This window comes from Podarcis vaucheri, assembly GCF_965113315.1.
Source record: "Podarcis vaucheri genome assembly, chromosome: 2".
Classification (NCBI taxonomy): domain Eukaryota; kingdom Metazoa; phylum Chordata; class Lepidosauria; order Squamata; family Lacertidae; genus Podarcis; species Podarcis vaucheri.
The window spans coordinates 121,783,075-121,805,366 of NC_138760.1; the positions used below are offsets into that span (position 1 = coordinate 121,783,075).

The following is a 22,292-nucleotide window of genomic DNA, read 5'->3' on the forward strand; positions in this document are numbered from 1 at the left end:
AGGCTCAGTCCTCTCACTGGGTTGTTTTTGGATTTCCCTCCCTCTGCCTTGGTCCCCCCCCCCATATTATTTATACTTCCATAAACCTTGATGTTTTCCCCAGTCTTTGGATAACTTCCCCTTCTCCCTGGGAGGAGCCGTTTGGGTGACATAATGATTGTCATTCACAGCCTGAACATTAGAAATAGAAAGAGTAATAATATATTTCAAAAACTGGCAAATGGTTAAAAAATGTGCTTTTGTTTTTATTCTTGGATTTCATTTTACTTTGTGTTTATTTCTTTTCCAGGAGGGTGATGTAAAAATGGAAGAGCAGGGACCCACGAGCCCCATTCAAAGGGAGAGACTGGAGTGCAAAGGAAAGAAACCTCCTGCCGGCCAAGTTGGGACCATCAGGGATCTTCTGCCTCGGGCGAATTTATGTCAGATTAAGCAGGAGCCAGAGGAGGGGCAGCCGCAGCAGCACTGGGATGCCCAGAAGCAGGATTTCCTGAAGACGATGCAGCCCCCTCGTTCAGGGTGGGAAACCCCACAGGCTCCCAGTCCTCCCCACTCCGGGGATGGTGTCCTCCCTTTCAAGGAAGCTACGGATGCCAGTCGGTGGCCCAATGGGAGAGCAGGGGGGACAGACCAGACCCTGCTCCCAGACACTGAGGGGCTTCTGGGAAAGGTAAGTGCCCTCCTCTCACCTGGGTTTCCAGCACCTGGAGGTCACAGGTCCACATGGAGGTTCTGTTTAGCTTTGGTGGTGAATATTCCTCCTCCCTGCACTTTCTCTCTAATCCACTTTTAAAAGGCTTGCTAGACCAAACTTTCTTATACATGGGAGGTTTGTGATCATATCTCCTGATGTTCTTACTTTACTTAAACAGCTGCAGGTGACTCCGAATTTTATCAGAGCAGAAGCTACGTCAGAAGAGGTGATCTGCCACCAATCCTCATTTTCCTCCTCTAAATTGCCTTCATTTCCAAAATGCTCTTTTCTCCCCACTGAGGTAAATCTCTTTGCACGTCTTGCAGCCTCAGCGATCCCATGTGTACTTGCATTAAATAACACTGGCCTATTTTGCAAGGTTGTTGCAAGATTTATTAGGATAATGGTCAGGTTCAGGTGACTGAATCACAGCCTGAAAATCTGGGTTAAAAATAGGAACAGTTTTTAATGCATTGCTGCAGCAAAGATATGATACAACCTAAGTTGACTCAAGATTAAAACCAAAAACTCTAGCCACCACCGCAGTCTCCTGACCCCCACAACCAGAATGCATCACTCCATGAAGGACCCCCACCCAACCTTTAGTGAGAGAGGGCAAAAGAAAAAGACTCTAAATGGGTAGTTGCACAAATTTACCAGCTGTGGTCCTGCACTGGCAGCAAGGCTAACAAACAGGGGAGCTGGGAATGTGCTGGTCCCATCTCTCCCTGCATCTGCCTCCTGACCTAATTGTCCCAGCTTATCTCATGATTGCGCCAACCCTGATGGTGAACTGTGATTAAACCAGACAGTCTCTTATGAGCCATAGCTAGCAAACCTTCCATTTTGCCCAAACCAGGAAACTGCAGCTGGCAGCTTTGGAATAAGCTGGGATATTAAGCTAACTTCAAACTCTGCTTGGTCAAAACAGGAAACTCTGGTTGATCAGTGGCTTCGTGGTTTGACTGTTCCCACTGATAGCAGTAAAAATAGGAAGCCCTGTTGCATTCAAAGGGGTTGTTTGGACAGAGTCTGTGATCAGCATGCCAATCAGGACAGGCTTAAAAAGGTAAAGGACCCCTGACCATTAGGTCCAGTCGTGGCCGACTCTGGGGTTGCGGAGCTCATCTCGCTTTACTGGCCGAGGGAGCCGTCGTACACTTTTCGGGTCATGTGGCCAGCATGACTAAGCCGCTTCTTGCGAACCAGAGCAGTGCACGGGAACGCTGCTTACCTTTCTGTCAAAGCGGTACCTATTTATCTACTTGCACTTTGATGTGCTTTCGAACTGCTAGGTTGGCAGGAGCAGGGACCGAGCAACGGGAGCTCACCCCGTCGCGGGGATTCGAACCGCCAACCTTCTGATCGGCAAGTCCTATGCTCTGTGGTTTGACTCACAGTGCCACCCACGTCCCAGGATAGGCTTAGGAAGAAATTATTATTATTATTATTATTATTATTATTATTATTATTATTATTATTATTTTCTTCCTGCCTATCTGACTGGGTTACCTCTGTCCATCTGGGTAGCTTCCAACAATATAAAAACAAGCAAAAATTTCCCTGTAAAAGGCTGCCTTCGGAAGTCTTCCATTTCGTAGAAATGGCCTTCAGTTTTAAAGAATTGCCCTCTTTAAGGAATCACGTGGTGTAAACATGTATGTTGTCCTCTAGGTCCAAACACACACAGACACACACATAGTAGGAGCAAGCAGTGCTCCAAAGTGCTTATCTTGCGAACTTGCCGCCTAAGTTGTTTACTCCTGACCAAAGTTCCTGTTTCCCAAAAGGACAGGAGGGGGAGCAGAGGAGGAAACGGATGGGTTTGAAGGCTCTTTCTGCCTCTCTCCCCTGAGAAACAAGAGCAAAGGGTGTTTGCAGGGCAGGAGGACAGAGGAAGAGGCAGCGAGGGCAGAGGGAGCAGTGGGCGGATCCCCCGCCTCTCCCAAGGGGTCCAGATGCAAGCAAGGGGCTTCCTTCTTCTCCATGCAAGGGCCACCCATGTATTCAGAGCAGTCCTTTGCAGATTAACTTTTAAGTTCCCAGGAATCTACTCTCAGGCCACTAATGTGCATACCATGCCAGCCTTAGGAAGGGAGGTGGGACAGGCAGGTGAAAAGAATTGCCAAAGGTGTTTGAAAATGCACCTTGGGAAGGGGGTGCCCAATTGGGGCTTCTCCAGGGGCAGTAGAATGTCTTGGGCAGGAGAATCCCTGCAGGGGCTCTCAGACTCCCTTGGCTTCTTCTTCCCTCCCTCCCAGGAAGCTGCAACTTGCTCTGGATTCTGCACTCCTCAGGAAGCTGAACCTGCAAACCTAGCTGAGACTGAACCTGCAACCCTGGCCAGGATGGAAGGAGGAAGATGGACGGGTGACCTGGTCAGGCTCTCTCCCGCATCCCTCCCCACAAACTCTGAGCATTCCCTCCCAGGACCCTTGGAGAAATCTGGTGAGTTCCAGTTGAGAGGAGATGGGGACAGGGATAGATGGATGGTGGAGGCAGAAAGAGGAAAAGATGGAGAGGAGACAAATGGAAGGAAGTTCCTGACAGGAAGAAGGAAGGGGTGAGGCCTTCTCCGAAGCAGCTCTTTGTTTCTTGAATCCTTTTCCTAAAGTAGTGGGGGCAGATTTTCTTCCTCCAGTCTTTGAAATCTTAGGTGTTATTTCCACGGTGGGAATAATTGATGATAATGATGTTGCACACTAATCCTAAAAAATGGGTGAAGGGGAACAGAAATGCTTCACATAATTATTTATAATTAATGTATTTAAATTGTTTCTATTACTCTTATTTTTTAGAGACAGGGTCAGAATGATAAATTCCACCAGCATCAAAACACAATAAATGCACGCACCTCCCCAGTTTGGTGGGGTTAAGGGACAAAGGACCAGTTATCATAATACAGGATTCCTGTAACTGGAGGCTCTACACTTAGGATTGGGTATATTAAGTCCAAGAGTGTCTGGTATTATAAGCAAATTGTGTAAATCTTACAGACTGGGGTTGTTTGTGAGAGTGAGTGAGTGGGATAATAATTTTAGCGCCCCTGTGTAATGGCTTGGTTCTCCCGCACAGACGCGAAACAACTCCAGTAGTAATTATCTCAGGCTTAATGCTCAAACTCACAAATCACTGTGGAGCTCAGTCTTCGGCCTGTTCATCCCAGCTTGCAGTTGCCGAGTCCTCCAGCAAAGAAGCCCCACTTTCGCTTTCTTTCCCCCTCTTCTCGCAGATTGTCTCGAGCCTACGATTTTTTGGACAGGCTATTTCCGGGGTCTCTGTGTCAGACCTCAAACTGGAGCTGACGGTCTGTGTCCCCCCCCCCACGGCACCCCCTCTTCCTGCTCTTTGTTCTTTGCTCCTGCTGCAGCTTGGCTGCTCCTCCCCTGCTTCACATTCCATAAGTACAAAAAGCCAACAAAGAGACTCAGAAGTTTATAGTGGCACCAGCTTTCCTGGTCAAGAGTCCACTTTGTCTGACTGCAGCCCACAAAAGCTTAGGCCATAATACATTTATCAGCCTTTAACGGCTGCAAAGATGAAAAAACAGAAGCATAGTTCATCTATGGAATCTATCCTACAGGAGACGGTGATGGCCAGCAACATGGATAGCTTGAAAAAAAGGAAAAGACTGATGTCTCTGCTCTGCCTTTGTGGTTCTAGGCAATAACGCTTCTTAATACTAGTTTCTGGAAAGCACACGATGGCAGAGAAGACTCTTGTGCTCCAGTCCTGCTTGCCGGTTTCCCACAGGCATCTGGTTGGCCTCTGTGAGAAGAGGATGCTGGACTAGGTGGGCCTTTGCCTGATCCAGAAGGCTCTTCTTAGGTTCCAATATATTGCAATATTTTTACAGTTACATGTAGCACTTAAGTTTTACTTATTTCACAAGGGAGACACTGTTACTTGAGCCTGAGATCATTTCCTCACTTGAAAAGGAAAAATACAGAGATGTGTCTAATAAGCCAATTCCACCATAGATCTGTATTATAAAATGATGGTGCTTTACCAAGTGTGAATGGAGTGATCATGTGTTGCTCTTGCCATTATCTCATATTAATTCCTAAAAATTTGAAACCTAGAGAGGACAGTGGAGAATGGAGACAGTGTTAAAATGAGAGAAGGTCAGACTGGGATTGACGTGTGTGCAGTTCCCTTTTTGTCTTTCTTGAAAGTCTAACAGGATTCTCTTTCCTCCCAGACTCCCAAACAGGTGAGGAATATGAAAGTCAGAATTCTATGGAGCCACATGTGAATTTATTGGGAAGAAGAAAGAAACTGAGGATACAACAACAAACTCACAAAGGAGAGAAACTATTTGAATGTATGGAATGTGGAAAGGGCTTCAGTGAAAGTGGAAAACTTAGAATATATCAACGAACTAATACGGGGGAGAAAGGATTTGAATGTTTTGAATGTGGAAAGAGCTTCAATGACCGTCGAACACTTAGAATACATCAACGAACTCACACAGGGGAGAAACCATTTAAACGTATTGAATGTGGAAAGAGTTTCAGTCAATATGGAGTCCTTAGAAGACATCAACTAACTCACACTGGGGAGAAACCATTTAAATGTATTGAATGTGGAAAGAGCTTCAGGCAATATGGAGTCCTTAGAATACACCAACGAACTCACACAGGGGAGAAACCATTTAAATGTATTGAATGTGGAAAGAGTTTCAGCGAAAGTGGAGCACTTAGAATACATCAACGAACTCACACTGGGGAGAAACCATTTAAATGTATTGAATGTGGAAAGAGCTTCAATAAGAATGGAGCACTTAGAGTACACCAACGAACTCACACAGGGGAGAAACCATTTAAATGTATTGAATGTGGAAAGAGTTTCAGCGAAAGTGGAGCACTTAGAATACATCAACGAACTCACACAGGGGATAAACCATTTAAATGTATCGAATGTGGAAAGAGCTTCAGTCAAAGTGGGGCACTTAGAATACATCAACGAACTCACACAGGGGAGAAACCATTTAAATGTATTGAATGTGGAAAGTGCTTCAGTGAAAGTGGAGCACTTAGAAGACATCAACAAACTCACACAGGGGAGAAACCATTTAAATGTATTGAATGTGGAAAAAGCTTCAGTCAAAGTGGGACACTTAGAATACATCAACGAACTCACACGTGGGAGAAACCATTTAAATGTTTTGAATGTGGAAAGAGCTTCAGTGAAAGTGGGAAACTTAGAATACATCAACGAACTCACACTGGGGAGAAACCATTTAAATGTATTGAATGTGGAAAAAGCTTCAATAAGAATGGAGCACTTAGAAGACATCAACGAACTCACACTGGGGAGAAACCATTTAAATGTATTGAATGTGGAAAAAGCTTCGGTAAGAATGAAGCACTTAGAGTACACCAACGAACTCACACAGGGGAGAAACCATTTAAATGTATTGAATGTGGAAAGAGTTTCAGCGAAAGTGGAGCACTTAGAATACATCAACGAACTCACACAGGTGAGAAACCATTTAAATGTATTGAATGTGGAAAAAGCTTCGGTAAGAATGAAGCACTTAGAGTACATCAACGAACTCACACTGGGGAGAAACCATTTAAATGTATTGAATGTGGAAAGTGCTTAAATGAAAGTGGAGCACTTAGAAGACATCAACGAACTCACACAGGGGAGAAACCATTTAAATGTATTGAATGTGGAAAAAGCTTCAGTAAGAATGGAGCACTGAGAATACATCAACGAACTCACACTGGGGAGAAACCATTTAAATGTATTGAATGTGGAAAGAGCTTCAGTCAAAGTGGGGCATTTAGAATACACCAACGAACTCACACAGGGGAGAAACCATTTAAATGTATCGAATGTGGAAAAAGCTTCAGTGAAAGTGAGAAACTTAGAATACATCAACGAACTCACACAGGTGAGAAACCATTTAAATGTATTGAATGTGGAAAGTGCTTCAGTGAAAGTGGATCACTTAGAAGTCATCAGCGAACTCACACAGGGGAGAAACGATTTAAATGTATTGAATGTGGAAAAAGCTTCAGTCAAAGTGGGACACTTAGAATACATCAACGAACTCACACTGGGGAAAAACCATTTAAATGTATTGAATGTGGAAAGAGCTTCAGTGAAAGTGGGAAACTTAGAATACATCAACGAACTCACACTGGGGAGAAACCATTTAAATGTATTGAATGTGGAAAAAGCTTCAGTAAGAATGGAGCACTTAGAATACATCAACGAACTCACACTGGGGAGAAACCATTTAAATGTATTGAATGTGGAAAGAGCTTCAGTCAAAGTGGGACACTTAGAATACATCAACGAACTCACACTGGGGAGAAACCATTTAAATGTATTGAATGTGGAAAGAGCTTCAGTGAAAGTGGGAAACTTAGAAAACATCAACGAACTCACACTGGGGAGAAACCATTTAAATGTATTGAATGTGGAACGTGCTTCAGTGAAAGTGGAACTCTTAGAATACACCAACGAACTCACACAGGGGAGAAACCATTTAAATGTATTGAATGTGGAAAGAGCTTCAGTGAAAGTGGGAAACTTAGAATACATCAACGAACTCACACTGGGGAGAAACCATTTAAATGTATTGAATGTGGAAAAAGCTTCAGTAAAAATGAACACCTTAGAAGACATCAGCTAACACACACACAATGAAAACTACGGGTTTATTGAATGGGGAAAGGGCTTCAGAGGGCGTGGAGACCTTAATATTCATTAGTAAATTCACATGGGGAAAACAATATAAATGTATGGAGTTTTTCACTCAGGGTTCAGTACTTACATCAAGAAACTCATAAAGGGGGAAATCAGTTGTAAATGCATGGAATGATGTTTTAGTGTTTCTACTTAAATTTGTATACACATATATACGTATTAAAGTAATGAAGGTCACATATACTAAATGTACAAAGTAAGTGGCAACTTTTTGCTAGATAAACAGGGGGAGAGTGTGAATCTGCAATGCTCAAGGTGTGTGTTGAATCTGTTGAGTTTTCAGGTCCGCCTTTCACTGCCAAAATGATGGGCTGCCCTTGTCTTGTAGATCAGCATTCCAGGCGCTCTTTACTTGAACTTTGCATAATCTATTGAAGAGCTTTTTACTGATAGATAGCATTTTCCAGCTGAATGAAAGGTCCCTGTGTTAAATGTTCATTTGGGATTGCTTTTAAAACTCATCTCCTATTTTCTGTGCTCTTGTGTACCTGTTTTGTGCTGTTTTTATTAAATATTTTCTGCATTGGCTTTTGACCCGTGGAAGGTGACCAGTGAGGGTGTTTTTTTGTGTTCCTTGGTTCACAGAAATGTTTTAAAGGAATGTGAAAGAATTAGGGCTAGGGGAGATGAGTGAAAGGGACTGAGGAGTGGGAGACTGATTTGTTGTGAATGTGGGAGGTGGAGTGGGAGAGAAGAGAGAGGTCCGTTATTTGGTCAGGGCTGTGGCTAAAGGCCTTGGTCCAGCTTTTCTGGGAATTGTAGTCTCAGGATGTCTAATTGTAGTTGGCTGAGGAGGCTCAGAAACCTCTGAGAGGTTCCTCCCAGAACTACAGTTCCCAGAGTTCCTAGGAAGTGAAGATGGCTGTGAAGTCTCTGGACAGGGGTCAGCAATATAAGGGCCACGGGCTGGTTCTGACCCGAATGGGTTCTGGATCCGTCCCACAGAAGGTCCAGAAATTGCCTCATGGTTCTGATTCATATAGTTTGGGCTGCACCATTTCTCTCTCTCTTTTTCTCTTCCTGACGGCGGCACTTCCTCCCTCCCTTCTGGCTTCTCCCCCGCCCTGCAGAGGAAGGGGGCTAGCCTTTGATTGGTGCCAGCAGCATTGTTTCCCTCTGATTGGTTGCAGAGTTATTTTGTTGTTGGTTATACTTGCGTCTATACAAAGTGCATAGCTTTTCCCCCTCCATAAAGAAATGGCGAGGAGACAAGAGCTGGAATAGCTGACCAGAAGGAAATGTAACCTGGGAACTTCATGTTGCTCCCCCAGCTCCCTGAACCCAAGAAAAGACTCATCCAGGGAGGCAGGTGAGCATCACAACTAAACCCCACATTATGCTCTCCAGTAGCTAATCGCTCAGACAGGGCTATTTTCATTCAGTTCTTTGTGTTGGGGGGGGGGGTTACCTTCCCTTCTTCCCTTGCAATCATGACAAAAATGAAACCTCCACAGCAGTGCTTTTAACCCCAGAAGAGGAGCTCCCCTTGGTGTCAAGGAAGGGGTCCAAGGGAGTGAGGAGATTTCACCCTTCCCATATCAAAGAATCTCCTGATGAGTCTGGTGGTTTTCCAGAGAGGAGGGGCGGTGTTCTGCTCTCTACTTATTCTGCTCCAGCACCACATCAAAGAGTCAGTCAGTCAGTGTGTTGGAGAGAGAGAGACTGAGTGTTAGAGATCGTGTGTATAGATAGGGTTGCTGCTAAGAGCAGCTGCAGGCACTCAGTGCGGTTCAGCATTCATTTATGCTTAGACCTCATTAAGCTCTGTATATAGTTGTGTATTATAGCTGTAGATAGAATAAAGAAGACATTCTACAGAGCTGCTCTCCGAGTCGTTTATACTCTGCTATACTCTGCTATACTCTGCTGTGCGACGACTGTCTTCTTGTGGAAGTGAATCCGGTGCTCACAACTCTAAGCTGTGAGTCCACAGCACTTTGACCTGTTCCTGTGCAGAAGGTGGTCTCTGGAAGTGCTACCCAGCTCGCCTAGCCCAGTCGGGGCTGAAGTGGATGAGTCCAGTTGGTGGCACTGGCTCAAGGGCGATGCTGACATCGGTTATGAGCCCAGTCGTTGTTCCAGTCGTCTGACCAGACATTGTCCCAGTCGTCCCAGTCGCCAGACGTTTCTGTTGCTGATTAGCGGATGGCGGAACGGACGCTGCATGCTGGACTGATTTGTGGTGCCCAGAAGCAGAGCTGTTTTGGAGCAGAGTGTTCAAGCTGCCGCTGTTGCTGCTGCTTGATTTATGGAGGTGTGTTGCTGACTGCCAAAAGGAAAGAAGATAGCATCCCTGTTTGCCTGTTAATTGTGCTCTGAGTGGGAGAGAGTGGCTGAAGGAGTCAAGGCTTTATCTGTGTTGCACGAAGGAAGTGTCTTGCTTTAAGTGATAGCAGACATGGCCTGTGCACATTCTGGCCAGATGACTCTGCCCTTTCCTCTCCTCACGCCCGAGACCTATGCTGTATGGCAGGTCAAGATGAAAGCGCTTTTACAGAGGCAAACAGGGATGCTATCTTCTTCTCTTTGCAGTGTTTAGAACAGATAATTACCCCCCCCCAAGAGGCAGTCTGGTGCCACATTGTGTAGGGGTCACTGTAACACACTCTACATGGGGCTGCCATGCACTTTCTGCCTGGAACTTTCTGTGCTCAGAAATTTCAACTGGCTCAAAGAGCTTCAGACACATTGCTGACCAGGGCTGGCTATAGGCAGCATAAAGGTAAAGGTACCCCTGCCCGTACGGGCCAGTCTTGACAGACTCTAGGGTTGTGCGCTCATCTCACTCTAGAGGCCGGGAGCCGGCGCCGTCCGCAGACACTTCCGGGTCACGTGGCCAGTGTGACATAGCTGCTCTGGCGAGCCAGCACCAGAGCAGCACACGGAACTCCGTTTACCTTCCCGCTATAAAGCGGTACCTATTTATTTACTTGCACTTTATGGGTGCTTTTGAACTGCTAGGTGGGCAGGAGCTGGGACCGAAAGACGGGAGCTCATTCCGCCGCGGGGATTCGAACCGCCGACCATACGATCGGCAAGTCCTAGGCACTGTGGTTTTACCCATAGCGCCACCCGCGTCCACAGTGAGAACTGTGGTTCTCAAGGAAGAGTCAGCCCAGGAATACAAGGTAGGAATTCACCTTGACATTTGCTAACAAAATCCTTTCATAGCTTTTTGTGAGGGTGTGGCTGCTAATCTTTAACCTGGGATGAGCACTAAGAATTGGGCCTCATCCCTCTGTTATTTAAAATAAAATAAAATGCTTGTTCTGCTTCTAAATAAACCCTTTATCATGCATTTTTATTCTTTTTGCATATTAAAAAAAATCACTATTTTAAAAAGCTGTGCAAACAATGCAGTGTCAGAATAACAAAAGAATGAAACATCTCATGAGAGCCTTGTTTTTTAAATATACAGCTAAAAAACCTAAAGGCTCCTACAACACTTACGAGATACAAATCTAATAGCAGGGCCCCCAGGCACTACAAGGCAACCTGATATTCAAGACTCCCCCCCCCCCCCCGTCCCACCTCTGAGCTTTTGGTTTCCCTTTAGACACTCATTTGTGGTCGCCTGGAACATTTGAGAAAAAGAGAGAGAACATTGTGGCATATGTAGCAAACATAGAAGAAGAAAGAGTGCAACCTTTTCGGCAAGAGGTTCCACTCAGAGGTTCCACTCTGACAAAAGCAGCAGAGGAGGCTGGTATCTTTCCTAATAACTCATCGCTGGAAACAGAAGCTGCAGAGCTCTAACAGAAGGAAGCTTAAACTTGAGAAGTCAGTGGGTGCTTGTTGGAGATGGCTAGGAGAAGCAGCAGCAGTTGCAAATAAGTTCTGCAATGATGAAGAAGCTTAGGATCTCCCTCTGGGACCAGAGAGAGGAAAGTTCACAGGATTACATAAAGGACTGAACATTGTTTGCAACGTGCTTCTTTATCAAGTTCATCTTATTGTAAGACTGTTTAAGACTCTTGTGCAGTAAAGCTTCAAAAATTATTCTTGTGATGGAGAGAACTCCTTTCCACACAAGGTCCAGATCAGGAATTCCATGGAACAACTTGAACAACAAGTACCTGAAGAAGCAAACCACGATGTAGCCATGCTCTTTCCATCCCTTTCCAAAATTGCAGCAAGCTGTTCCTCCAAACGGTTCTCCCTTCACTGCAGTCATCTGAAGGCACCAACTATGCCCTGTTGGCCCCGATCCTTCTCCGTATGAAGGCCCCCTCCTCTGCTGAATGGAGGCAGGAGACCAGAGACAGCAAAGAAAAAAGCAGGGAAAGACAGACCCTCCAAGTGCCACTGTCTTCCAGGGATGTCCCTGATTTACAGAAGCTGTCGTCAGTTTCTGATTTGATGCCAGAGGGTATGGGGTTATGTGACCCCCAAGTTGTCTGAAGGTAATCCTGTATAGGGAATTTTTAAAATGTTTTCTTATGTTTTTATATATGTTGGTAGCTGCCTGGAGTGGCTGGGGCAACCTAATAAGATGTGTGGGGTATAAATAGTAAAATTATCATTATGGAACAGGACACCCCTATTTTCATCAGAGAGATGTTGGAGGGTATGGAAAGATAACAGAGCCCAGCCCTGCCACCTGCTGCTGGAGCTAAGTGATCACATGACCTGGGCCAGCAGAGCTGGGAACTGGACTGCCTCCTCCAGCTGCTAGGCATTCAGGCAGCTGGGTGGCATCGTCCCAGCTTCATGAAATGGTATTTCAGGAATATTTCCTGTAGAGGATTTGGAAACCAGGGACGGCATACTGATCGCAAGGAGACTTATTTGTGCAACATACTGAAGAGCTTATAAAATGCCAGGTACATTCCAATGTTCTAATAAATGTTGAGAGACAGCTTTCCAAACAAAACCCACTTATTACAGAAGACAACGAAAGGGTATAGCAAGGGGAAGTTTTTGGGTTTCTCTAAAGACCATCGGACTATTGTGTACACAATTTCAAGGTAACATTACACTTTATTTCCACTTTTTCTCACCTGGGACTCGAACTCATAACCTTCAGATAAAGCACCTCACGCTCTACTGAGTTAAGGCAGCTCAGTGATTTGTGTACACGGGGACACAGATGGCGGCGTGTGACCACCCCAAGAGAAGGGTGCAAAAAGCTTGTTCCCTGCTGCTCCAGAGCTAGGAATGGACCAGATCTCATCGGGCTAATCCATTTGCCCCGACAGCTAAGAGCGGAACCTCCAGGATCAGAAGCAGCGGGCTGCAAATTGGAGGGCAGGGGAAGCAGCAGGGCGGTCTCGCAGCCCTCGCCTTGCAAGGGGGCGCATCCAGCCTCGCAGCCTCCCAGGGCCCCACCCACAGCCAGCGAGCTCCGATGCCCAGAGAGGCAGGAAACGGGGCCAGCCAGGGGGACTCGAGAGCGGCTGCACTTTCCTCTCCCCCGCCGAGGAGAGCGGAGGAGCAGCGGCCCGTGGCCTGGCGAGTTTCCCCGGAGAGGAGCCGGATTCCTGTGCGGGGACGGAGCGAGGAGTCCGAGGAGGAGGAGGAGAGCACGTGGGCCTGGCAGGATCGGGCCCCGAGTGGAGTCAGAGGCTGCAGGGCGCCCCCCCCCACCCGGGCAGGAAGGGGAAGGGGCGCAGCTGAAGGGCGGGGCATCTGCAGGAGGGCGCAGGGGCAAACATCTCTGGCTCAGGCTGGCACGGACCCTGCCGGAGACCCTGGGGAGCTGCTCCCTTCAGTCCTGAGCTCAAGGGGCAGAATGAGGGGTCCAAGGCAGCTGCTGCTTCCCGATGGACGATGCATACAGTCGTCCGATGATCAGCGGCGGCGTTGGGGCTTTTGCCTCCCGGGGCGGTCAATGAGTCTGCCGCCCCTCTCCCTGTCCCTCAGCAGGGAGCCCCGTCCTCCCTCCGCCCCGACTGTCCTTCCCTCTCGTCTGCTTCTGCCTCCCTGCGGGGGCTGCAAGGGCGATGAGTGGGTTCCGGGGGCCGCAGCACAGGCACAAGCTCACGCTCTCCCACCGGCGGAGAGGGAAGGGGCGGCAGGTGGAATGGTAGAGCAGTGCAACAGGGAGGTGTCCCTCTCACCCTGCAGCCCCCTGACACCCTTTGCAGGCCACTACTCCTAACCCCCTTCCTCTGCCAGTGCCATTCATAAACCTATCGCCCTCCTTCGTAAATTGGTCTGATCGCCTTTGAAAGCTCTCTTTGCCACCACCATCACCGCATCTTGTGGCAATGATGTCCATCACATTCATTTAGCAAGGAAATGGCTTCTTTTGCCTTCCTCCCATCAAGGTACACTCTGCCTACACATGGAGGTTCTGTTGTTCTGTCAAGGCTAATAAAACATCTAATAGATCTATTTCCTGGAGAACGCATCTGATCTTTTCCCAGGCTATCAAAGTTAGTGACCTCTTGTGTCTGCATGTAAATAAGTGACACAGGCTTAAGCCAGGAGTTCTCTCCTCTTGATAGTCTCAGATTTGATTGTTCTTTCTGATAGAGCAGGAGGAACATTTATGGGCTTAAAGATGCATTGATTCTGGAGGCCACATTCCAGTGAGCTTTGTGGCCAATGTATGCACATGCATTCGCACACAGAAAAGAGATGCAGACTATAAAGTCACATCCACACACGCCAGAGGTGCTGCCCACACTCACCAGACATGCCATCTAGCATACATACAAGTCTTGCAAACACAATCAGCATGTTTAGACCTTCCAACCCCAGTTCTGGGGTGGAGGAGAAATAAGAGCACAAGAAGACCCTGCTGAATTAGCAATGAGATCTGTGGAAAAAAGACCCTTCAGATTGTTCTTTAGAAATCCTTTTTAAAGAGCAGCCAGAGGGATCATTTATTTCCAGAGCAGGGCTTTTACCCCATTTCAGCACTGTGCTGGTTTGTGGTGAAATTGGAGTTTAAAAGATCTCTGTAAGGGCCCCATAGGCATCTTTCTCTCCAGGACAGACAGAGATCTTCATCCTATGATCAGATCAGGAGATGGAAACGGCAGGGACTAGCAGGACACACCATGAGGCTTGGCAAACCATATGCAGCCAATGGACTGCAAGTTAGAATGTCTTCAGTCAAGAGAGTTTGTGACCATCAAATATAAAATATTTTGGAGTGGGTTGCTTGATTTTTGGGTCAATATTCATTTTGTCAGTTTGTTTCTTAGGCTGTGCGGATACAATACATTTAAAGCACGTGGCTTCCCCCAGAGAACCACGGGACTTGTAGTTTATTGCTACATCCTAACAAACCGCAGCTCGCAGGATTTCTTGGGTGAAGCCATGTACTTTAAATGTTAGGTGGGTCTGTTGCAGCCTTAATCATATACAAAGATCTGTTGTTTCTTTTCCAACATGCTAGAAGTTGCAGCCAGGATCAGCATTCCCTGTCCACTGAACATGCTCAGTCCTCTCACTGGGTTGCTTTTAAATTTCCTTCCACTGACTTGGTTCCCGCCCCCCCCCCCAATATTATTTGTACTTCCATAAACCTTGATGTTTCCCCCAGTCTTTGGATAACTTCCCCTCGTCCCTGAGTGGAGTCATTTGGGTGACATAATGATTGTTATTCACAGCCTGAACATCAGAAATAGAGTAATAATATATTTCAAAAACTGGCCAGTGGATAAAAAAATGTGCTTTTGTTTTTCTTCTTGGGTTTCATTTTACTTTGTGTTTATTTCTTTTCCAGGAGGGTGGCGTAAAAATGGAAGAGCAGAGACCCAGGAGACCCATTCAAAGGGAGAGACTGGAGTGCAAAGGAAAGAAACCTCCTGCCGGCCAAGTTGGGACCATCAGGGATCTTCTGCCTCGGGCAGATTTATGTCAAATTAAGCAGGAGGCAGAGGAGGGGCAGCTGGAGCACCACTGGGATGCCCAGAAGCAGGATTTCCTGAAGACGATGCAGCCCCCTCGTTCAGGGTGGGAAACCCCACAGGCTCCCTGTCCTCCCCACTCCAGGGATGGTGTCCTCTCCTTCAGGGGAGCTGCGGATGCCAGTCGGAGGCCCAGTGGGAGAGCAGGGGGAGCAGACCAGACCCTGCTCCCAGACACTGAGGGGCTTCTTGGAAAGGTAAGTGCCCTCCTCTCACCTGGGTTTCCATCACCTGGAGGTCACAGGTCCACTGCCTCTAGACATGGAGATTCTGTTTAGCTATGGTGGTGAATATTCTTCCTTCTCCATGCAAGGGCAACCCATGTATTCAGAGCAGTCCTTTGCAGATTAACTCTTAAGTTCTATGGGGTCTACACTCAGGCCACTAATGTGCATACCATGCCAGCCTTAGGAAGGGAGGTGGGACAGGCAGGTGAAAGAAATTGCCAAAGGTGTTTGAAAATGGGTGGGGGATCTTGGGAAGGGGGGTGCCCAATTGGGGCTTCTCCAGGGGCAGCAGAATGTCTTGGGCATGAGAATCCCTGCAGGGGCTCTCAGACTCCCTTGGCTTCTTCTTCCCTCCCTCCCAGGAAGCTGCAGCTTGCTCTGGATTCTGCGCTCCTCAGGAAGCTGAACCTGCAAACCTAGCTGAGACTGAACCTGCAACCCTGGGCAGGATGGAAGGAGGAAGATGGACGGTTGACCTGGTCAGGCTGTCTCCCGCATCTCTCCCCACAATGTCCGAGCATTCCCTCCCAGGACCCTTGGAGAAATCTGGTGAGTTCCAGTTGAGAGGAGATGGGGACAGGGATAGACGGATGGTGGAGGGAGAAAGAGGAAAAGATGAAGAGGAGACAAATGGAAGGAAGTTCCTGACAGGAAGAAGGAAGGGGTGAGGCCTTCTCCGAAGCAGCTCTTTGTTTCTTGAATCCTTTTCCTAAAGTAGTGGGGGCAGATTTTCTTCCTCCAGGCTTTGAAATCTTAGGTGTTATTTCCACGGCAGGAATAATTGATGGTAATGATGTTGCACACCAATCCTGAAAAATGGGTGAAGTGGGATGGAAATGTTTCCCATAATTATTTATAATTAATGTACATAAATTGTTTCTATTACTCTTATTTTTTATAGACAGGGTCAGAATCATACATTCCACCAGCATCAAAACACAATAGATGCATGCACCTCCCCAGTTTGGTGGGGTTAAGGGACAAAGGACCCGTTATCATGATACACAATTCCTGGAGCTGGAGGCTCTACACTTAGGATTGGGCATATAAAGTCCAAGAGCGTCTGGTATTATAAGCAAATTGTGCAAAATTGCCAATCTTAGAGACTGGGGTTGTTTGTGAGAGTGAGTGGGGTAATAATTTTAGCGCCCCTGTGTAAAGGCTTGGTTCTCCCGCACAGACATGAGACAACTCCAGTAGTAATTATCTCAAACTCATAAATCACTGTGGAGCTCAGTCTTCGGCCTGTTCATCCCAGCTTGCAGTTGCCGAGTCCTCCAGCAAAGAAGCCCCCACTTTCGCTCGCTTTTCCCCTCTTCTCGCAGATTCTCTCGAGCCTAAGAGTTTTTGGACAGGCTATTTCTGGGGTCCCTGTGCCAGAGCTCAAACTGGAGCTAACAGTCTGTGCCCCCCCCGGCACCCCCCCTTCCTGCTCTTTGTTCTTTGCTCCTGCTGCAGCTTGGCTGCTCCTCCCCTGCTTCACATTCCAACCGAATCACATCTCTTGCGTTCTCAGGCTCTGTCAGCGGAGGCACGAGAGGCTTGAGATTCACAGAGCTGACACCCTGTAATTTTGTCCGTCCCTAAGCTTCCATGGAGATACTGTGGTACAACCTTGGTGCAAATTTCAACATAAGTACACAAAGCCAACAAAGAGACTCAGAGGTTTATAGTGGCACCAGCTTTCCTGGTCAAGAGTCCACTTTGTCAGACTGCAGCCCACAAAAGCTTAGGCCATAATACATTTATCAGCTTTTAAGGGCTGCAAAAGATGAATAAACAGAAGCGTAGTTCATCTATGGAATCTATCCTACAGGAGACAGTGACGGCCAGCAACATGGATAGCTTGAAGAAAAGCATAAGACTGACATCTCTGCTCTGCCCTCGCGGTCCTAGGCAATAACGCTTCTTGATACTAGTTTCTGGAAAGCACAGGAAGGCAGAGAAGACTCTTGTGCTCCAGTCCTGCTTGCCGGTTTCCCACAGGCATCTGGTTGGCCTCTGTGAGAAGAGGATGCTGGACTTGGTGGGCCTTTGCCTGATCCAGCAGGCTCTTCTTAGGTTCCAATATAGTGCAATATTTCTACAGTTAAATGTAGCACTTAAGTTTCACTTATTTCACATGGGAGACACTGTTACTCAAGCCTGAGATCATTCGCTTGAGAAATAAAAATAGAGATGTGTCTAACAAACCAGTTCCAGCATAGATCTGTATTATAAAACGATGCTGCCTTATTAAGTTTGAATAGAGTGATCATGTTTTGCTCTTGCCACTGTCTCATCAGCTTTGCAAAAAATTTGGAACCTAGAGAGGACAGTGGAGAATGAAGGTGTTACAACGAAAGAAGGTGCAGATTGGGATGGACAGGTGTTCAGTTCCCTTTTTGTCTTTCTTGAAAGTCTAACAGGATTCTCTTTCCTCCCAGACTCCCAAACAGGTGAGGAAGATGAAAGTCAGAATTCTATGGAGCCACCTGTGAATTTATGGGGAAAAACAAAAAAATTGAGGATACAACAACAAACTCACAAAGGAGATAAACGATTTGAATGTTTTGAATGTGGAAAGAGCTTCAGTGAAAGTGGAAAACTTCGAAGACACCAACGAACTCACACGGGGGAGAAACCATTTAAATGTACTGTATGTGAAAAGGCTTCAGTCTCAGTGAAACACTTAGAAGACATCAACGAACTCACACAGGGGAGAAACCATATAAATGTATTGAATGTGGAAATAGCTACAGTCAAAATGGATACCTTAGAATACATCAACGAACTCACACAGGGGAGAAACCATTTAAATGTATTGAATGTGGAAAGAGCTTCAGTGATAGTGGATCACTTAGAATACACCAACGAACTCACACGGGGGAGAAACCATTTAAATGTATGGAATGTGGCAAGAGTTTCAGTGATAGTGGATCACTTAGAATACACCAACGAACTCACACAGGGGAAAAACCATATAATTGTATTGAATGTGGAAAGAGCTTCAGTCAATATGGACACCTTAGAATACATCAACAAACTCACACGGGGGAGAAACCATTTAAATGTATTGAATGTGGAAAGAGCTACAGTACAAGTGGAACCCTTAGAATACACCAACGAACTCACACAGGGGAAAAACCATATAAATGTATTGAATGTGGAAAGAGCTGCAGTGAAAATGCATACCTTAGAATACATCAACAAACTCACACAGGGGAGAAACCAATTAAATGTATTGAATGTGGAAAGAGTTTCAGCAAAAGTGGAGCACTTAGAGTACACCGACGAATTCATACAGGGGAGAAACCATTTAAATGTATTGAATGTGGAAAGAGTTTCATTGATAGTGGATCACTTAGAATACACCAACGAACTCACACAGGGGAAAAACCATATAATTGTATTGAATGTGGAAAGAGCAACAGTCAAAATGAAACACTTAGAAGACACCAACGAACTCACACGGGGGAGAAACCATTTGAATGTTTGGATTGTGGAAAGAACTTCAGTAAAAGTGAAAATCTTAGAAGACATCAACGAACTCACATGGGGGAGAAACCATTTAAATGTATTGAATGTGGAAAGAGTTTCAGTGATAGTGGTTCACTTAGAATACACCAACGAACTCACACGGGGGAGAAACCATTTAAATGTATGGAATGTGGCAAGAGTTTCAGTGATAGTGGATCACTTAGAATACACCAACGAACTCACACAGGGGAAAAACCATATAATTGTATTGAATGTGGAAAGAGCTACAGTCAAAATGGATACCTTAGAATACATCAACGAACTCACACAGGGGGAAAACCTCAGATACTTTAATAAACCGCATAGGTGTTTTTTACCTTTCCTTCTATGCTTCCTTGCAATACTGATAAAATCAAACCACCCCAATGCTTTCAGCCTCAGAAGAGGAGCTCCCCTTGATGTCAGGGGAGGGGTCCAAGGGAGCATCTGTAGCCCTGCCATTCTTTCTGTCCCTAGCCCCTTCCCCTCCTCTCTCCACCATCCCTGGGCCACTCTTGACTCCACAGCAGGAGACTGGATCTGTCTGTGATGGTGAGATGTCCTGGGTGGTTGAAGGACCACTTCCTGTTTCCTGGAGCTCCATCCTGCCTTCTCATGCAAGGTGGAGTCATGAAGCAGGCGAAGACTGAGCACACCTAAGGGTGGCGCAGGGGGTGGGTGGGATTCTGCTTAACCTTTCCCCGTCTGCTCCTTTTCTGGATCCAAATCCCCACACAAAAAGGGGCAGTGTGAAGGCACAATCAGTGTTATGGAGCTGCACTGAAAATCATTGCTTTGTGACTGTAAGAGGCCCTTCTCAAAAAAAGAAGCATCAAGAGAATTTAAGCTACAGAATTTAAAACAAACAGATAATTTTAAAAAAAGAAAGCAGTCTGGTGCCACATTGCGTAGGAGTTACTTTAACACACTCTACCTGGGGCTGCCTTTGAAAAGAGCTCAGAAACTTCAATGGCTCAAAGAGCTGCAGACACATTACTGACCAGGGCTGACTATAGGCAGCATAGGACTCCCATATTAGAACAGCTCCATCTGCCTAATTGTCTGTTTCTGGACACAATCAATGTGTCCACAAGAAGAGGAAGATAGATTTGGAGTGCCGCATTTTCAAAAAAGATGGACACACGACTATTTCTTTGTGGAGCTGAAAGGCATGCCTGTGTGCCTCATTTGTGGTGAGGTCCTCTCCGTCCTGAAGAAGGCCAACCTGCAGAGGCACTACAGGACGAAGCACATCCAGTACGAGGAGTTCCAGGGGCAGCTGCGCAAGGAGAAGGTGAAGGCGCTGAAAACGGACCTGTTGGGTAACCTGTGGCCCCTCCAGGTGATGTCAAATTGCAACTCACGTCTTCTTCAAATTGCAACTCATGTCCTCAAAATGGTTCAGCCTCCGCCACCTTTACTGCAGTCAACTGAAGGCAACCAACTGTGCCCTGCCCCCCCGATCTTTCTCACTGCCAATGCAAACTAATAAATGAATAGGAAGAGAAGCTACCCATGTCACACTGACATAAACACCTTGCGTATAAACTTTGTAAAATAATGAAAGTGTACTACCCCTCCCCCCCGCTCACTCTCCCCACCTCTCAATTCCCCAGCCTTACACTCTATACAACATTAAAGTCTGTCTGTCTCTGAATTTTTATGATATCCAAAGTAACAGAGTAGCTTACAGTTAGGAAGCCAAATAGCTATTCTAGTTGATAGTTCCTTTTTACAAACTATACAGTGGCCAGACTCTTGCTATTCAAAAGAACTTTACTTTCATAATCATATAACTGAGAAGAATAGAAGAGGAGTCTGTAACCTGAAGTGTATGTAACCCGAGGTACCACTGTAGAATCTTCTCCTTATTCAAACATGGGCACGTTCTCCCTTGAATTCTCTTATAGTTTGTTATGAAACATTTTTCTTTCACATCAGCAGTATTGTCTCTGTTTCTGCACAGGTTTCTGCTTATTAACATTTAGTGGCCGCCGGGACCACATAACACCGGTCCTGAGAGATCTGCATTGGCTCCCAGTACGTTTCCGAGCACACTTCAAAGTGTTGGTGCTGACCTTTAAAGCCTTAAACGGCCTTGGTCCTGTATACCTGAAGGAGCATCTCCACCCCCATCGTTCAGCCCGGACACTGAGATCCAGCGCCGAGGGCCTTCTGGTGGTTCCCTCATTGCGAGAAGTGAGCTTACAGGGAACCAGGCCTTCTCTGTAGTGGCGCCCACCCTGTGAAACACCCTCCCTTCTGATGTGAAGGAAATAAGCAGCTATCCTATGTTTAAAAGACATCTGAAGGCAGCCCTGTTTAGGGAAGTTTTTAATATTTAATGCTGTACTGTTTTTAACACTTGATTGGAAGCTGCCCAGAGTGGCTGGGGAAACTCAGCCAGATGGGCGGGGTATAAATAATAAATTATTTTTATTATTATATAATGATCTTCCTCTGCTTCACTTCAGATAATTCAGTGGGGCCTCTTCTCAGTTCATTCTCTTCTGGATCAGTGCCTTAATCCTTTGTAGATTCTGTATATCACAGAATAACCATTGAGATGTCCCCAGATGTTGTTGTCCAGTTCCCATCAGCTTCAGCCAGCAGGGCAGACAGTCAAGGATGGTAGAAACTCTAATCTGGACCTCACCACCTGGACTCTGCTGCCCTATATCCTTCCCATTGAAACAACCGTGAAAATAAATTTTGGACGCTATAGATTTATCCTGGTCTGGAGCATGCAATGTCTTTTGTTTTGCAGCTGTGTGATTTGTGCTCATATTGTATTGTGGTGGCCATTGGCTATAAACAATAAAATGTATAGATACGGTAGATTGAACTGCAAAAATAAGTAATAAAATAATAAAATGATTTTATTTTTTGGGTCCTCACTCCAAAATGGTGTGTGTGTTTTTGCTTATATTGGGGGTGGGGTGGGGGTGGAGAAGTATGAAGGCTAAAACTGTTCCCCTCCTCTGCTAAATGGATGCAGGAGACCAGAGGCAGCGAATGAAAAATCAGGGAAAGACAAACCCTCCAAATGCCACTATTTTCCAGGGATGTCCCTGATTTAGAGAAGCTGTCCTGGTTTCTGATTTGATCCCAGAATATTCTGCTTTTCCTTAGGGTCTCCCTATTTTCATTGAAGAAATGCTGGAGGGAATGGAGTTATCCGACCCCCGGGCCCTCTGAGAAGGCAATCCTGTATAGGGACGTTTGAAAATGTTTAATGTTTTATTATGTTTTTTATATATTTTGGAAAGTTCCCAGAGTGGCTGGGGC

The 22,292-nt window shown here is 46.1% G+C and overlaps 2 protein-coding genes across 6 annotated transcripts in view; both read left to right on the forward strand.

The window, feature by feature from the left end:
- LOC309524602 (uncharacterized protein) overlaps positions 1-7,965 on the forward strand; it is a 36,552-nt gene extending 28,587 nt beyond the window's left edge. For 3 of the 5 annotated variants that reach the window (XM_082209315.1, XM_082209319.1, XM_082209318.1), the window contains exons 3-4: positions 2,956-3,142; positions 4,896-7,965. In XM_082209315.1, the coding sequence (XP_082065441.1) occupies positions 2,956-3,142; positions 4,896-7,357 (2,649 nt within the window). In that variant the 3' untranslated portion in view covers positions 7,358-7,965. Of the gene's footprint in view, positions 1-115; positions 671-2,955; positions 3,143-4,895 lie in introns of those variants that run through there. The other 2 variants (XM_082209317.1, XM_082209316.1) reach the window with 2 other exon arrangements.
- Positions 7,966-12,843: 4,878 nt separating this feature from the next.
- LOC309524870 (uncharacterized protein) lies at positions 12,844-20,661 on the forward strand. The gene is made up of 4 exons (XM_082210021.1): positions 12,844-12,899; positions 15,096-15,476; positions 15,869-16,055; positions 17,933-20,661. Exons 2-4 carry the CDS (start codon positions 15,111-15,113, stop codon positions 19,552-19,554), a joined length of 2,175 nt encoding a protein of 724 aa, XP_082066147.1. The 5' UTR covers positions 12,844-12,899; positions 15,096-15,110; the 3' UTR covers positions 19,555-20,661.
- Positions 20,662-22,292: the final 1,631 nt, after the last annotated feature.

Coding starts and splice junctions, on each gene's coding strand:
- LOC309524870 (XM_082210021.1), top strand. CDS start 15,111: ATGGAAGAGCAGAGACCCAGGAGACCCATTCAAAGGGAGAGACTGGAG. Junction 15,477..15,868: donor CTGAGGGGCTTCTTGGAAAG/GTAAGTGCCCTC, acceptor CCTCCCTCCCAG/GAAGCTGCAGCTTGCTCTGG. Junction 16,056..17,932: donor AGGACCCTTGGAGAAATCTG/GTGAGTTCCAGT, acceptor CTTTCCTCCCAG/ACTCCCAAACAGGTGAGGAA.